Consider the following 18,072-nt stretch of genomic DNA (forward strand, 5'->3'; position numbering starts at 1 on the left):
GACAGTGCAACAGGAAAATAAGGTGAACAAGCTTAATGAAGGAACCTCTGCCCAGAATGGCGATGTTGGAGACTCCCCAAAGTTGCAAGGTTTTCTGGTGATATGGATTTGTTCTCCTGCTTAATCTGTGGTTTGACAGGACTTCAAACCGGCAGAATCCATCCTGCCGCCTTTCTGTGCTTCAAGGGTTTTTTGTGTGGGTGGGTGGGTGGGGGGGACATATTGCACAAAGTAGGATCATTAAACAGTGGGTTCAGCCCTGCTTTTTGAGGCCTCCTCTATAAAGAGATCCTCTTTTTCTCCCCAGTAGTAGGAGTTAATAGTTGCAAAGCAAAAGCTTATGACCTTGTACTTGTTAGTTTTATTTGATGATGCCTATTTTATCAGAAGAGAGAGTGAACAGTTGCTCTCCTTTCACCTTCCCCATTAATGCTGTCATAGACCTCTGTTATAATACCCCTTTAGTTATCGTGTTTTTAGGCTGGAGAATCCTAGTCTATTTAGTATTTCTTGTAGCAGAAACCATTCTAACTTTTTAATTTTCTTTGTTATTCTTCTCTGAATATTTTTTTAACTGTTCTTTCCCCTTTATAAGATTTGGGAACCAAAACTGCAGTGCACTTATGCAGCAGCATAATTCTTCTAATCTTCTTTTGTTTTCTATTCTTTTGCTAATAATTCTTAACATTCAGTTTTCAGGGTTTTTTTGACTTATGAGTATTGTCTGTTTTCCTAGAACTGTATGAAAGACCTTACTTCTGAATAGTAAGTTTGTAATCTGTGATTTTTTTATATGTAAGGTTCCTTGTCTGCATTAATTTACATTTATCAATATTTAATGTGTCTTTTTTTGCTGAGCCATTCAGTAGTATGGAGTTCTTCTGTAGCTCTTCATAGTCTGTCTCATTCTTCATTGTGCAGAATACTTACTGTCATCAGCAAACTGTATCGCTCCACACCTTATCTCCTTTTCAGTATAGTTTATGAATGTGTTGAATAGCACAGATCTTTTGTGGGGCTACCCAGGTGACCTTCTTCCTCTTCAGATGCTGGCTGTTGCCTCCTTTTTATTTCTTGTCCTTTGACGAGTTGTTTATCCTTTCCCTGCTTGTTTTGTTTTAAGAGCCTTTGACGATGAACTTTTTCAAATATCCACTCAGACTTGCAAAAGGCATTAAATCCTGTGTCCCCATGCTTGTTGAGTCCTTCAGAGAACCCCTGTATATTTGAGAGATGTGACATCTCTGTGCGAAAGCAGTTTTGACTCTTCCAAATGTTATATATATTATTGCGCCTTCTAACTCTGTTTTATTGTTTCTACAAATTTGCATATTACAGATATTAGTTTGTTCAATACATATAGGACAAGGTAGAATTCCTTGTTTGGCACAATTCCATCCAGTTACTATTGATGTCATCAAGCTTGTGGATTGAAAGACAAATTTGGTAGTCTTTATGCTACTTTGGATAGCACTTATTCCATGATGGATCAGTTCTCCATCTAGATGGAGTGTAATTTTAAAATAACATGGTTGTGATTTATGTGTTTCTCTTTAAATTTCAGCTGTCCCTTTTCCACCAACACATCGCTTGACATCTGAAGAAGTATTTGACACAGATGGAAAACCCAGGGTTGACATTTTGAAGAACCACTTAATAAAGGAAGGTCGAGTGGATGAAGAAATTGCACTTAGAATCATCAATGAGGGTGCTGCAATATTACGGAGGGAGAAAACTATGATAGAAGTTGAAGCTCCAATTACAGGTAATATTTCTAGTTAGTTTCACTGACAGCTAAATTAAAAAAAGCAGATTTTTCAGTTGTAAAGTTTGTCTTAAATTGTTAAAATAAAATTTCTGTATAAACTGACCGAATTTCCCCTCAAAATTGCATTTCTTTAACACTGCTCAACTGGTCTGAAAAATATACTGCACAGTATTGTACATAACAAAGGCACCTGTTTAAACCTGTTTGGAAAAAATTAGTAGGATTGGTATTATAATGACAAAAGGGAAAGTAGTTAACTGCAGATGAATTACGGATTTCGAATTCTTGTCATATTGTAAGTGGGAATAAAGATAGCTACCTGGAATAGAAAAATGAGCTCAGAAGGGAAGATTTAATAATTCTGAAGTCTAAATATGTGAAGAGAAGCTAGTTGCTGTTGTTTGAAGCAAATAACTTTAAGCTGGAGTTCTGAGTGAGAAATACCCTTTATAGTTCCTGTGCAGGTGAGACTAACGGTTGCATGTTAAACAGTGTTCTTGTGAGGGTAGTAGTACTGGCAAGTAACATAAGTTGTGGGGTTTTTTTGTTTTGTTTTGTTTTTGCATGTTTAATGCAATAGGACCAGGTTCATTTTGATATAAAACTGACAGATTGTCAGATTGTCTTTAATATGAATATGTTTTTCTTCTTCAGAATGGACCCATATAAAATTAGTATCTCATAAGTTTATTTTAGGGCATCAACTTGCTTTAATTTTTTAACATTGTGTAAATGAAAGCATTTAAATTGTACATGATTATTATTGATTTTTCTTTAAGAAAATCACCATTAAGTGACTGTCTGAACTCAGAGTTTTTTGGAGGTCCAGCAGGCTCGAAACAACAGTGTTGTCTATGTATTTAGAATTTTTATATTCTGATTTATTCAAAGAGTTACCCTGAGTTAATGGTTAATTGGAAGTGGAAAAAGAAGGAAAGTTCCTGCAATGTTTGAGCAGAGATCTGAAGAAAAGTGATATACAAGAGGACAAATTCTAATATTTTATAGGTCATGATGACTAAATAGCCTGCTCCAAGGGAATGACAACCTTTAAAGTGTGGTGTGCCATATCCTACATTTCTTTCAAAAATTAGAAAGATTTTTTCCCCCAAGATTTGCTGGTAAACACTGACAAGCAGAAGATGCTGTTGGTCAGATGATTAGTGACATTTTGCATCAATGGAAGAAGGCACAGCCTCTCAAATTTCTGGTGATTGTTATCAGCAGTACCTCATGCAGAAGCAAGAAGGCAGCTCCTGACTCCAGCTGGGCTGGGAACTCCTATGGGATTGAGGAGTTGGGAGCAGTTGTCTCTTCCATATGCTTTTCTTAAATTGTGAGAATGCCTGGCTTTGCTGCATGCTCTTCGAAGTCTTCCCATCCGCTGTCTTTGGCACTTCTGCCTCAGGTTGCTGACCACTGATCTTGTCCTGTCTCATATTCTATAAACACAAGAAAAATATACTGTTGAAATAGTGAACGTGGTTGTTTGAAGGAGAAAAATAAGTGAGCAAAGAGAAGATATGATGATATTGAAAGTATGTTAGTCTGACTCAGGAACAAAGACCTACTCCCTGCTTTTTTTCAGTCCCATATGGATGCAGCAAATTGTTGCAGAACAGCATTGTAATCCCTTTCCAAGTATACATACCAAGGAAAATTTGCAAAGATACCTAAGGGGTTGGGGAGGACAGTAAACAACTCCTGATGATCTTCAAGACATGAATGCTCAGTCCATTGGCAGCTCTCGAAAAATCTTCCACAATCTGCTAGACATAAATATGATTGTTAGCAGTGTTGTCATAGGTAGAGAGAACAGCATCTTAATGACAGAGGGGAAAGCTCCAAAAACTTATTCTATTCCTGGCTTATACTTGCCTTTTTTTCTTTATTAGAAATATCTTGTGGCTGTTTACTTAACTATAAATTTAGTAACTTTTTTGTTAGAGATTTTTTTTTAATTAATTTGAACAAATTTTTTGCTTGCAGTGTGTGGTGATATTCATGGCCAGTTCTTTGATCTAATGAAGCTGTTTGAAGTGGGAGGATCACCTGCTAACACAAGATACCTCTTCCTCGGTGACTATGTAGACAGAGGTTATTTTAGTATAGAGGTAACTGAATATATTAATCTGCTTTGTCCTAAATTTTTTGTAAGCACACTTTCAGAGACTTTTTTCAAATGAAATCTTAGGTTTGCTTTAACACGCGAATATATTCTTCCTTGCTGTGCTTTCTCTTATTTTAAAGGCCTGTTTACAGGAGGATATTGACCAGCCATTCAGCTTGTCCTGTTGGAACCATGAGACTTGCTTGTTTTTCCCCTTCGTTAGTTGTTTTTGAAAAAGTTTGGTTCAGTAGCATTATTCTGTATAGTCTTGCTTCTCTTATAATATTCAGTAGGGTTCCTTTTTTAGGTTTTTGGAGAACAGATGAGTAATGTTTGGAGGTCTTTCCCAAAGCCTCTTTTTGATAAATGCTAATCTGTATAAATTAGACTCCTTCTACTTAAGTAATAAAGTATTTTTAATAATTATTAGTATTTTTCTTTACTAAAATTCTGAGGGCGATTACAGATATTCCCTAAGGATGACCTGTGTTTCTGCCATTAGTTTTTCAGGTATTTTGAATTCAAATACTTTTTAAAATTTTTAATATGTTTATTATGTTACATTTGAGAGAGATTCACATATTCATATCAGTTGGTTTCAGGGCTATGATTTCTAAGTTATCTATTCTTTTGGAGCCAGCTTGGGAAATGCTTCAGCTTGAGATCTCTTCATAGATACCAGGCTTACCATTTGAAATAGCATATTAGAAGGCATGGCATATGATACTTTATTTCAGTATCAGAATTGTGCTGTTCTAATATCACATGTGTGTGTGTGTATACTGTTAAGAGCATGAACAATGCATTTTGGGATTATAGGTTTAGTAGTCAAACTGAAGATACAGCAGGAATGATTGCTTCAAAGGAATTATGGAAAACAATTACAACAAACATTCCCTATTTATTCATTCAATCTTCCATCTCATTTTTTTCTCACATGATTTTAATTTAATTTTTAACTATAATGCTTGGGATGCTAAATATAGTCGTGAAATACTTAAAGATACGCTATCCATACTCTTCAAAATCACTCCAAAGTTCTTAAAAAGGCTTCTCTTTCTGCATTGCAATGATCTGCTCTCTTTTGCTCTGAGTGCCTATAGAAACATCAGTAAAGTGCATGGCATATTATCTGAATGGCAGATTATCAAATTCCTGCAAGTATATGATGGGCTAAACTATGTAGTCCTCTTGAAAAAGAAAAAAAAAAGTATATTAACATCACCCCTCTGCTTTCCACTTTTACTTACAAAAAATCCTCCTTCAGTTTTTGCTTGGCCGTCAGTAACTTTTAGGAAGTTCAACTTAACTTTCAGGAGTTTTCCTATGGTCACTTTTAAATCTTTCTTACTGATTGGAAATGTAACACAGTCAGTAAAACTTTTACGTGTCATAGAAAAGTGAAGATGAAATTTTCTACAAATGTACAAAGAGGAAGTTTGTTTATTCACTAATAAATTCTTCACCAGTTTGTCCTGAAAGCTCTTCAATTTTGTTGAAAACAGCATTGATATGTTGTATCAATGGGTAGTAACCCATTTCCAATATAACAGTCAGGTGCCATCACTTCTACCAAGAAGGATCATTGCATATTGCCATGATTGTGTATAACAAACTACTTGGGTCAAGATGGAGTTCTTCGTATAAGGGTGTGTAAGTTCTTCATTTCTGCACTGAAGTAATGTGATATAGAGAACTCTGACACTAGTCTGTCTTTGATTAATAAAAAAAAAGTGCCAGTACAGGAAAGGTACAAAACCATTTTCTTTTTGTACTTAATAGGTGTCATGCTTAAGAATGTGTAAATCTCAGCAACTTACGTATAGTATCCATTTACTTAAAGGAGGGCACTGTTTCGACACTTTTTTTTTTGTAAAAATTGACTTAACTAAATAGGTTCAAATTTGTAGAATTCACCAAATTTATTCATGTATTCATCAGATGATAAACAGTTGTTTTGTCACAAACCGATTATGCTCTCTGCTAGGAAACAATTTTGAAGTGTCTGTGGACTTTGCAATATATCAGGATATTTCAAATTTACAGAAACATCGAAAAACAGGGTATCTGTAGAAAAATGAAGATTAGTATTTTGCATATTTTTACTAAGAAGATAAGAATTCAATAATTAATTCAGCTAAACTTTACAATAGAAGTCTTTGATGTATTTCTCCATATGTTTATTGGGTTTTTTTTATGTTCCTTTGTTTTCTTTCTTCCTTCATGTGCTTACTATTCTATGCAAAATAAAAGCAATGTTGGAGAATGAGAACTTCAGGGTTCTTGTATTGTTTAAAAAAAAACAAAAATAAATTGAAAGTAACTTCAATGTAGTGCAAAACTTCTGGGGTTTTGTTTTTTTCTGGGCTCAGTCAAAAATGTGCATAAGAATCAGGTTCAAAGTTTAAGTGAGACATTTGGGGCATTCAAGGATGCTGGGTGGTAACATCCCAGAACTTGAAAAAATCTTGTGTCTTCTGTAGTTCTGCCCCCATCTCCCTTAACTACTAGGGCTGTGATAATAATGATACATAGAAACTTTAGTTCTTTAAATTTGATGTCTGAACACTGAATAAACAACTAGCTGTCCCTGTTCCGGGAGAAGAAAGGTTTACTCTGTCCATTTTTAGTTCAAAAACAGTCTCCAAATGATGTAGCTGTCTTTAATGTAAATAATTTTGTGCTTCAAACTCTATGAATAAATGTCTGCCTTCCTTCTTATGCCAGTCTTTAGAATCATATTATGAAATCTGATTTTACGTACACACATACATGATCTGTCTAGATGAAGATGTTCTATAGTACAAATCTGTTGAGTTTGTTTTACCGTTGAGTATTCAGTAAATGTAAATATTTTTCCAGCGTTCTGTTCAGCTGTTCTTATGGAAAGTAATAAATAATTTGCATAATTTGGGTCCAAAATAAGTATATTGAATCAGGGAAGTAGTTTTATAATATATTTTTAAATGGCACATTTTAAGCTGTACTTGCATTTGAAGTTGTTAGCATTCCTATTCAATGTTTTTCAGTAATAACAATTTTTAAAGTTCTTGTTAACTTGTTTACTTTATTGGATATATTTGTTTTTTAACAGTGTGTGCTGTACTTATGGGTCCTGAAAATTCTCTACCCAAACACGTTATTTCTTTTGAGAGGCAACCATGAATGCAGACATCTAACAGAATATTTTACCTTTAAGCAAGAATGTAAGTACTGTCCAAGAATGTGAAATTAGCTTACTTCCAACCCATTGTTTTTTGTTCAGCTATCTTGTTTTGCTGGAGAGATGGTTGTCTCTAATTGTAATTAAGGTCTTGCAAATGTTTTGAGCCCACAGACGTCAGTAGAATTGTTTGCAGTTGTTAGGTGTGGTGTTGGTGTGTAAGTGCGTGGAAGACTGGTGTCAATAAAGGTATGTTTTGGAGTAAGATTTGATGTGTCAATGCTATTTTTAAAATCTTGGAGAGGGGAAGGTTATTTTAAATAAAGCGCAGACAAGGGCTAGGTCTGCACTTTAAATTTTTTGCTGTCTTGGCTGTAATCAGGAGTGTGAAGTAACTTGCTGACAGCATTGTGAGGCTAGCAAGACAACCCTACTGCTGCTGTAATTTTTCAATTTGGGGAAGTGATTTTAACTATACTAGTATAAGATCACTCTTTTGCTGATGTAAGCTGCTCCTCCATTTGGAGATTTGTAAGTATAGATCCATTGATCAATGGATCAGTTGTCCTGGTAAAACCCACTTTGATGTAGGTAAAAGTGATATAGTAGAATCTATGGGCAGTTCTTGACTTTTCATTCTCATGAGAACACCACAACGTCTCAGTAATGTTTTATTTACTAAGGTATGCTGTATAATTGTAAAACACAAAATAGTTCTCTGATTTTTTAAAAAACAAAAATAGTTTCTTCATATTTGAGACAACAGAAGAAGAAATGAAAAAAGTTTATAGTTTTGGAAGAGAATGTGTGTTGGAATTGCACTTCTTATTGTGCTGTTTGGATATTTTCACTTAAATTTGTAGAGATAGATTTTTTTAAAAACATTCAGTTTATGAGATTGTCTCTTAAATTTAAGATCTGTTATATTACTTTTTTCATCTAATGTGGTGTTCTTAATGTTTTATATATTTTTTTTTCCAGGTAAAATAAAATACTCAGAAAGAGTCTATGATGCTTGTATGGAAGCTTTTGATTGCCTCCCTCTTGCTGCCCTTTTAAATCAACAGTTTCTTTGTGTTCATGGTGGACTTTCACCAGAAATAAACACACTAGATGACATTAGGAGAGTGAGTATTTTATGTATTTGAAAATAAGTGGAATATGAAGATTTACATGATGCTATACAAAGTCATGTTTGTGAAACTGTCAGTATACTGTTTTCTCATCTTGTCTCTTTTGGAAGTGTAATTCAGGAACTGAAACTTAGGCTAAGAGTTTTTAATTATAATAATACTTAGACTGTCTAGTGCATTTTTCATTAGGAGATTTCATTGAGACAGTTGGAACTGTTACAAAACACACACAAAAAAATCCCAAAGTCCACCAAGTTTCCTAAGACACACAGTACGTGTAAAGAACTTCATATTCGGTCTGTATAGTGCTTAGTATTTCTTATTAGATAAAAACTAGAACTCTCATGGCTGTCAGGACTGAGCTCATAAAAGTTAACTCTAGTCTTAAAATCAATTGATATATCAAACATCATATTTCAGTTATTCTTATCCTGTAATCCTGTAAGTCCTATAAAATAAGTAGTAGACTGTGGCTTAGTTTGTGTCACATTTTTACGTGGCAGTGCACTTCCCTTAAATGGGTTTATTACTCTCTTGATCATGTGGAAGGAATTTTTTCTTTTTGAAAAAGGCTGCGAAGTTGCAGCACTTAATAGAAAATCAGATTGTTATTTAAAATGGGAAATGTGGTAGGCATTTGATTAACAGCTGTGGAATGCTTCTCACTGTAGTAAATGTGCTGAGTGACTACGTCGGTAAGATGGATGAAAACAAGTTTTAGAAATGGAACAATGGAAACTAAGTATTCCAATAGCATGCAGTTTAAAGGGAAGGAGATTGTGATGACATCGTGTATCTAACTGTCTTTAATAAATTGGTTTTAACAAGCAGGGGATGCTGGTCAGGTGAAGATTGTATCAGGTGAAAATCTTCAAGCTTAATTGCTTTTTTTGTGCACTCCTTTTTGACTTATTTTAGTTAACTTAGCTGACATCTTGACTACAATACTTGGCTCTTCAAGAAAGTAGTACTGATTACTTAAGTTTTGGGAAGCTTTGTGGAGCACGACAGGAGTGAGGCTTTATTCTTGGAACTTATTTTCAAAATTTGGATTGTTCAGTATGGAATATAAAAAATCATCAGTTTCATGAGATCTGGAAATACAGCCGCCGTTCGGTTGTGTGGAATCTCCGTCTTCCCTTGGTCATCACCAGTAATGTTGTGCCTCTGTAGGAGGGAAGGGGTGGGAGGGAAGAATGCTGTCTGGTGTTGAGCCAGCTGCACGAGTGATTTTTCTTGTGGTTTTCAAAGCTTCCGGGTTTGCCCTTAGTCATATCTTTTGTCGTTTCTGAAATTTTAGAAGAAACTGATAATGTCAAATTGGTTCTACTGAGGAAACAACTTCTGAAGAGACAAAAAATTTCCTTATGCAAGGCTTCTTGAACAGATGGGTCTTACACAGCTTAAGTAGTGCAGCCCCTTCTGTAAAGATCCAACTGCTTTAAAATCTTTACCACTTGTGTGGTTGAGAGCTTTTGCCAAAATATGCCAGTATTTCTTCCTCATGGAAGGTGATCGCATCAGTAGTGGGTCATTTGTCATCTGTGAGTCAGTAGTCACCCATGTGCTAATTTCTCTACACTTAGGGAAAGAAGAAAATTGTGTGTATTTAGGTACCTTTGTTAAAGATGCAACAGTAAGTATTTCAATGGAGTAACAGTAGATCATTGCTTTACATGCAGTAGTGAGGTTAGTTACAGAACTTTCATGAGTATTCTGCTGCTTTTAGATAATCAGAGCAAGATCTCTAGTAAAGTGCTCTTGGTGTAATTAATTCTGTTGAATAAGATGACTGTTTTTTCCCCTGTATTGCAATTTCTTTTACAGTCTAATGAAGGAAATACTATTTTCAAAATACTGGTAATACCAGAAAAATATAGTGAAAAGGAGCTATTCTTTTGCATTGTAAATTTTTGTTCACAAAAGAGGTTGGTCTTCATTGTTTTTAACAATGTGTACAGGGGTAATCTTCTGCAGCATGTGTGTTTAGATTCCAGTCTGCAAGGTTCTGTCCTTTGTAATGATTCTGTCGTTAATTCGAAGTCACATTGTTATACTTCCTAAAGTAAGTTGTGATGCGAGAAACTGAGGCTATGAATGATGAGAATGAAATAAAAGGTTGAGGCTCTACAAAAATATTCTCTAGCAGGAAGTCTACTTGTTGCCTTTGGCATAGAATTGATTAAGCATAAGTTTTATGATCACTGTAAGATTAGCTTTGCTAATTTTATATTCGTGATGAACTTAGTTTAAAGTGAATAGTGGAAAATTATTAGAATTAATTACTAGCTTTTTCATGGGCCTACTGTAGAAGATTTAATATACAAATTAAGAGTTCTAAATCTTAAAAAATGAAAAAAATGTTGTGTTCCTATTGGCTAGTTGTGGAAGTTAAAAATTAAAATAGCTGCATTTATTTTCACAATATGTATGTAGAAATATTTTAAAAGCTCCTCATCTGAAAGGATCAAAAGCATTTTACAAACTCTCTACACATAATTTTGGAATCAGGTTTCAGATTTTCTAGTGAGGGTGTAACATGCATGCTGTCCAGTAGCTGATACCAACATTTGGTAAACTTGAACAGGGCATGAAATACAATTTTTGAAACTGAACTGACAAGCATATATTCCCGCTTCAGTTATTTTCTTGGGAATTGTTTAATTAGGTGTGACTGATCAAATACAGGAGATTCATCACTGTAACTGGGAGTCTTACCTGTTACTACTCATCTCTTATTTACTGTGTACAAACAGCAGTGCTGCTCTATCGTTAGAAGGTTTTGTTACCCATTCTGGATTTTCAAAAGCTGAAAGATAAAACTGAATCTGTGAGCATTATAGAAACGTACACTTGTAGTGTAATTTTGAATAAGTGCTTTCCTGGTTTTTCTATTCTTTGTTGCTTTTCTGAGAGGTGTGAATGAGTCCTTTGTGTTTTTCTAGGTGTGTCTAGAAATCCAAACCATTTCTGTTATGATTAGTAACCGCTAAAGGATAGTTGATTTCGGCTTAAAATGTAAATAGCTTATTCAAAGAAAACTTCAGGATTTTAGGTGAGGCTAGAAGAAATAATAAGTTTACATACACATGGAACAAGGTATGTGGGGGCCTATTTCAAAAAAGAAGATCTAAATGTCAGAGAGAAGGAAGAACTATATCCTTAATTTGATTTTATAGAATACAAATATTGATGACCCACTTTGTTTTTTATCTCCTCTTACTGTATTTCTGGTTTTCTTACCGTCTTGCCCATTACTGGAGTTCCATTTCTCATTTTTTACCTCTCCCTCTCCTCAGTTTTGTAGGCTGCTGTCCTGCTATATCTCATTTCTGAATTTACAAGATCTTTTGAACTGACTTGGACTGTTTCAGAGGCTGCAATTTCAGCTTATTTCACTTATAAATATTACACTAAAGAGTAGAATGATGCGAGAGGAGAAGAAAATGGTAGAAACAGAGATGGAACATATTTACTAGTGCAATGATTTAAATAGGAAACTATGGAGGCACATTCCAGTTCTAGAGTAAATCTTAGCCTGTGCAGAAATCTGTATGCATTGTGCAGAGAGAACTGAGAAGGGTAAATCGAATAAACAGTGCCGTTGTGACAAGGCCTTAACACCTATCACATTACAGATGAGAAGAAACACGGTCAAAGTTTTTTGGAAAGTAATGCAAAAGAAACAAACATATTTTGGAAAAACACTTTGGAAAGCCACTTTGATAATAGGATTATGGCTTTTGTTTTTTGGGTTTTTTTAATCTTAGTCTTGGAGCTAATTTGGAAGGTTTGGAGGTCAGGTAAATTTAATTAAGGGCTAATACTACTTCAGGATGAAATATAAGCTTGTGTGTTTATGTATATACAATACCGAATTTCATATTGCTTCTGATAAAAAACACATTTATAAATGTAAGGCAATGTTATCAGAATTGATCTTTAAGCCTCTTTTGTTTATTTGCTTCTTTTTAAAGAATCATCTAGTAACTTTTGGAAAAGGCACTCTTAGTGGCTTGGCAGCTGCTCAGTAGCTGCATTAGAGCTTGACATACACTGGTAGTGCAAGATGTTTTCAAATTAAATAGGTGATACAAAATGTCCATTTTACCATACAAGTGTGGTATATGAAACTTAGCTTTTATAAACCATCATGGTAACTGTGTAATTTTACAGGCCTTGGTTTACTAGCAGAATTTCTTATTTAGGACAGGTCATCTTTGCAAACACGCGGAGGCATAATCATCTGGTGTAAGAGGGGAATCACAGCACTAAACAGGATAGGTGGTCAGCCTAAAGAAGAAATTCTGTGTGGATGCAGTTTCTGCATCATGAAATCTTTTGTCGGTATCGTTGACATTCAGGAAGGCGATTTAAATCTACATGAACGAAATGATTATTTTTGCTGGCATAAACTCATTTCCAGTAGAGGGCAGCTTTCACAGTAGCTGTAACAGTAAAGCCTAACCAGAAAGATTACTGCAAATATGTCTCTAATTTCTGAGAAACTGCAATTTTCTGAAACTTCAAATAATCTGATTTTTGTCCTCTGAAGCTCATTTACACAAATGTTATGATTGTGTTGGTAAAGTGTGTCTCCTTCAGACACATGTCCATCAGCTTAGAGATGCTGCTTAGTTAATCTCATTTACACTGCCAAGACTTCTGCTGAAACAAAATTCTAAGAATGGTGATCTAAACCCAATACCTTATAAGGAAGGAACTGTCTAGATAAGACTATAGGGACTCTTAATGTTAAGAGAGACAGAGAGAGAATTGTATTACTGATTTACAACAAACAGTCATTATTTTATTTAGTTGTCTGTGATATTAAGGTTTAATTAGTAAAATGCATTGGAATATACAATTTTCTGATAAAAAATAAGATAAAATTGTGTATATTTAATAAAGGAGAAGTACCCTGTGCTTGTTCCATTTTTGTCAGTGGCAATCCATCTCTTCCTACTCTTATGCATTCTAATGGGGGAGCTGTTGGGAATCCTTTCTGTGGTTTGCTGAAATTTCCTTTTCTTTGGCTATATATAAGACGATTGCCACTCTTCACTGGCCTTCACACAGTTTTTAGGGATTTACTGTGTAATACTACACAGGAAAATTAGGACAGATTAATTAAAAACATGTCTGTAACTTCAAGTATATAAAACTTCTGTGAAGGTGCTTTTTTTTCAAATGTAAAGTAATTTTAATTTGCTATACCTTAATCTACCTCAAAGGCTTTGCTCCTTCTGAATCTGAGCATCCATGTGGAGGAATGGTGCAATTGTATTTAGTAGCCTTGACTTCATAATACATAGGAATTAATTTATATTTAAATATCTTAAGGTATGTATTAAAAATATGCTACCTGTATCTGATAAACACCACGTATAGTGATTCCTGTTCTAAAATAAAATTGTCTTGTTCTCAGTTACCTTAATCTTGTTTAGAAATAAATTAAACTAATTTGGATTGAGATTCTGTTTTGCCACAGTCACAACCTATTCACAAATAGTTAATCAGTAACAAGTATTTTGAATTAACTCATGTGCTTTGTTAACTTTTCCTGGTATCATTGTGTAGAGAAACTCTTAAGTTTATTATTCTGATTTGATGTATGCAATCTGGGTTGAGTAGAATGCAGTGACATTTCCTTAAATTTTGAGATGTCTGAGAAACATGCCGGTTGGTAGTCTGATGTTGTATCTAGTGAAGGAGACACTGATCTGATGTGTATGTAAGTATAATTACTTTTTGCAAGCAGACCTCCTTACTTCTCTATGTTACTGTTCTGAATGCTATGAGAAGCTAGTTTGGGAGAGTGGTGTGTTGCTTCCAGCAACTAAAAATTTTGATTTATAACATCTTCCTCTATCCCTTTGGCCAAAGTCATACGGAAAACCCTTGAAGAATCAGTCAGCAAAATTTCTTAGAAATGCTTTCTAGACTTTCAGCCTTCTATATTGCAGGAAACATCAATCAGCAAACAATTGGATCTTCCTTGTATAAATGCTTCAGTTAGTTCCTGGACCCAAATTTATTGCTGGAGGTTTAGAAACTTGATGGTTTAATCTACAGAAATTCAGGTACTTGCAGAAGTTGATGGACTGACTTCTTCAATCTGGAAGGAATATTCCATGCTGGGTTTATCATCCAGTGTGGGAAATGTTAAACCACTGGATTTATAATATGGAGTAAGTCCCAACAACACCTTCAGTTAATACCTGCCTTGCCATTATCTGGCAGGAATTTGTAAAGATCTGGACCTCTCCACTTATGTTACAGGTGGCAGCCTCGGGAGCTCTGATTTTCCAGGGCATGAGAGAGCTTGGCACTACTGCTGGTTCCATATTTGAATGGATTCCTATGGACCGTTAGACTCTAATTCACCAGGTGCTCACCAAACCTCCCTTCGAACCTGTCACGAAGAGTTAAGTGTTCTCTAGTACCATCAAAGTCATCTTCTTTGGTATGGGAGGTAAAGTGAGATTAATGCACTGTCCATCAAAGAACTGTTCCTACATTTCTTGGATAAAATCATCTTGTGAAAAAACTCCAGCTACATAAAGATCAAATAAACTTTACATTGAATTTGGGATATCTAATTTCATTTCTGGGAAATCAGAGATTGATTGAATGTTACCTAAACAGGGTATTTTCCCTTTGTGTTATCAGATGCTCTCTCCTCCTTCCTCTGCCCCTTTTCGCTGTGGTTACTAGGAAAGTAACAGGCTGCTAAAGCAAGTGTTTCCAAGTGGACCTCTGTAAAGAAGCATCTAGAGAAAAGAGAGAGGAGAAGAAAAAAAAGAGACATCTCTAAAAATGCTTATGGCCCATTCCACCAGGGCCATAGCTGAGAAATAAAGCCTGTATGAAAAATGTCTACGGACAGCTACGCTAGTCATCTCTTCATTACATTGTTAAACAATCCATTATGGAGATGGGTGATTTTTTTTTTTGGATGGTATATTTAGTCTGTTCTAATCAGTGCTAATTGTTCATAGTTTCTTTTATCAAACCTGTTTTCTGTATTGTTTCTCTTTGCTAATTCCTGGTAATGACTCCAGACTGGTAGATAGGCATGTGCATGAAAAAAGGACCATTTTGTTCCTTGTCTGTAAATCGATCTTCTTATATTACACATATCCATCAGTCTGGAATTCATCTCCCTTCTTCTTAGAACTAATAAATCTTATTGCTTTTAACAGGTTTGGTTCTTTTGGCCTCTGCCTTATTTGATGAGGAGGAGAGGAAAAAAATACAGAACCTACTTCTCTTTGATATGGTTGGGATTTATTCTGTAAACCCCTGGTGTTGATAACAAATGTGTAAAATTTACTCGTTTACTGTTCAAATAATCTTTGCGCTGTTGCTTTTTCTCAAACAGTTAGATAGATTCAAAGAGCCTCCAGCATTTGGACCAATGTGTGATTTACTGTGGTCAGATCCTTCAGAAGATTTTGGAAATGAAAATTCACAAGAGCACTTCAGTCACAATACAGTCAGAGGGTGCTCCTACTTTTATAGGTAGGAGTAGGCTAGGTTTCATTTGGTGTTTTAATACTAATCCTTGCTCCATATTTTTAGAGACTTTCTTTTACTCATAATTGTTTCCATTTCACAGCTATCCAGCAGTTTGTGAATTTTTGCAAAATAATAATTTGTTGTCAATCATTAGAGCACATGAAGCACAAGATGCAGGGTAAGTACTTTGTGTCCTTCAAGAGATTATTCAAAATGTAGAATAAAAATGAACTGTTCTTTGCTGTATGATGTAAAATAATCTGTTTGGTTTTACAGTTATAGAATGTACAGGAAAAGTCAAACTACAGGGTTCCCGTCATTAATAACAATTTTTTCAGCACCTAATTACCTTGATGTCTACAATAATAAAGGTAAGAACTTGTTATAAAGAAAATAACTGTATATAATACTAAAATAGAAATGTGATATTAAAATAAAAATGTCTTACTAAATAAGTCATATAATATCAACAGCTTTTTGCCAGGTAAGAAATTAGAGAACAAAAATTCCCTGAATAAAAGTTACATTATTAAAAAGCACACATAACATAAATCATGATCTCTTATAAAAGTACTCTGCAGCAAAAGTATGGGCAAAAGGTTTCTTTGTGAAAATTGGTGCTGTTCAGTATTTTTGAATGTATCACCTGGTGTTTTCCAGTCAGACAAGGCTTTCATGTGCTGATGGTAATTCACTCCTCTGGTTGTCTTTGGTTTGTGAGCTAGGTAAGGAAGGGAGGCACCGGTGAGCAGTCTCTGCAGGACGTAGTTTGCCTTGTGCCTTATGACATCTGAGAGTCTTTAATTATGGACAGAGGAAAGTACATGCTTACCGCTTACTTCTTTTGATGAAGAAACTTAATAAACAAACAAAAAAACCCACAACGCTCATCAACAGGTGATCCCTGGGAAGAAAATGAGAGATGGGGAAGATGCCAAGTTTTGTGATATTACAGGGCCAGTAATGGGTGTGTTTAGGAAATCAGGGAAGAGCAAACGCTGATCTAGATACTGATCACCTTTGGAAATGCTGGCTGGGAGGTGTCAGAGAGAGGGACTTCATTTTTGCCTGTTCTCTGTTAAAGATAAAACTATGGTGTAAAGTTGCGTAGGAGAAGCTTGCTTAATAGCGTGGAGAAAGATTTACAAGTCAAAATTATAGGGGAGCGCTTAATGTGAATGGATGTTATCCAGAGATTAGAGCAGAAGTTCAAGAACAGAAATAATTAAACAAAAATAAAGCCTGCTGAAATGCATGGCATTCAAGTATGCGATGAATGAATGATCTCCAGGTGTTCAAACAGTGTTCCTTTGAAACCAAGGCCTCTTTCCTAAATTCAATATATTGTGTTTCCTCTCTCCCTTTCCTCCTTCCCCCTCCAACCCATCTCCCAAGAAAAAAACCCCACTCAACTCATGCCACTTATGTAGAGTGATAAACTGTGTATAGTGAAAGATGAGTTGTTGCTGTTATTTGTACTGGTTGTAAAGTAAAGGAGAAATAAAAATAGCTTAGCTGGCTTTTTCCTCTTTTTCATCATCTCTATGGGTATAGATTTTAAGGATCCGTTTTACCTATCAGGTGTTCCCAGTGCAGTGCAAGCATAAATATGGAAATATGTAGTCAACATCTATTTAGCTTTAGAATGCTGCTGTTTTTCTACTGTGCTTCCCCTTCTAGATTTCTGTGGGTTTATTCCTCTCTGTATGAAAGGGAGTCACAGAATCCAGGCTTACAAAAAAAGTAAATGTGGAAAGACATATAACAGGAATAAAACCTGAACCTGGTTATACTCCTGTTTTGAGTTAGGATTTTGTTAAAGTCACTGAAATTACACCTTTTCATGACCTTTTTAGATCTGCGTTTGTTATTGACCTATTTTAGGATAGTACAAAACTATACTGACACTTAGCAGTACCTTAAACCTCAACATTTGCAATAAAATATAATCCAAAGTTCTCTATTAGAAATCTGTTCTGTAAATACCATGAAAAAAGAGAATGGTGTATCTCTGGGTATATTTCATCTATAGTACAAAATAGCACTAAAAAAAAGCCCTGTGACTTTGCATTTGTGGTACTTAATAGTTTTAAACATTCTTTCTGAAATGTCTGAATTTTATTGTAGCTGCTGTATTAAAATATGAAAACAATGTGATGAATATTCGTCAGTTCAATTGTTCCCCTCATCCTTACTGGCTACCAAATTTTATGGATGTTTTCACATGGTCATTGCCATTTGTTGGAGAAAAAGGTAGGCAATAGTGGTATATCATTGAATTTCTTTCCTATTTCTCCCAGTTTGATGTTATTGGGAGGATTTTTTATGTATACCAAAGAGAAGTTAATTACATAGTTTTTGTGAAAACGGGTATCTG

At 35.0% G+C, this 18,072-nt stretch overlaps 1 protein-coding gene across 10 annotated transcripts in view; it reads left to right on the top strand.

The window, feature by feature from the left end:
• Positions 1 to 18,072, top strand: part of PPP3CB (protein phosphatase 3 catalytic subunit beta) — a 54,465-nt gene that overhangs the window by 12,169 nt on the left and 24,224 nt on the right. For all 10 annotated transcript variants that reach the window (XR_010884724.1, XR_010884725.1, XR_010884726.1 and 7 more), the window contains exons 2-9: positions 1,565 to 1,765; positions 3,758 to 3,882; positions 6,973 to 7,084; positions 8,023 to 8,168; positions 15,559 to 15,698; positions 15,796 to 15,873; positions 15,972 to 16,066; positions 17,823 to 17,948. Coding sequence is in view for 6 of the 10 variants with exons in the window: in XM_067299931.1 (XP_067156032.1) it covers positions 1,565 to 1,765; positions 3,758 to 3,882; positions 6,973 to 7,084; positions 8,023 to 8,168; positions 15,559 to 15,698; positions 15,796 to 15,873; positions 15,972 to 16,066; positions 17,823 to 17,948 (1,023 nt within the window). In the remaining 4 variants the exon portion in view is untranslated. The remainder of the gene's footprint in view (positions 1 to 1,564; positions 1,766 to 3,757; positions 3,883 to 6,972; positions 7,085 to 8,022; positions 8,169 to 15,558; positions 15,699 to 15,795; positions 15,874 to 15,971; positions 16,067 to 17,822; positions 17,949 to 18,072) is intronic.

Source organism: Apteryx mantelli, chromosome 7 (genome assembly GCF_036417845.1).
Source record: "Apteryx mantelli isolate bAptMan1 chromosome 7, bAptMan1.hap1, whole genome shotgun sequence".
Lineage (NCBI taxonomy): Eukaryota > Metazoa > Chordata > Aves > Apterygiformes > Apterygidae > Apteryx > Apteryx mantelli.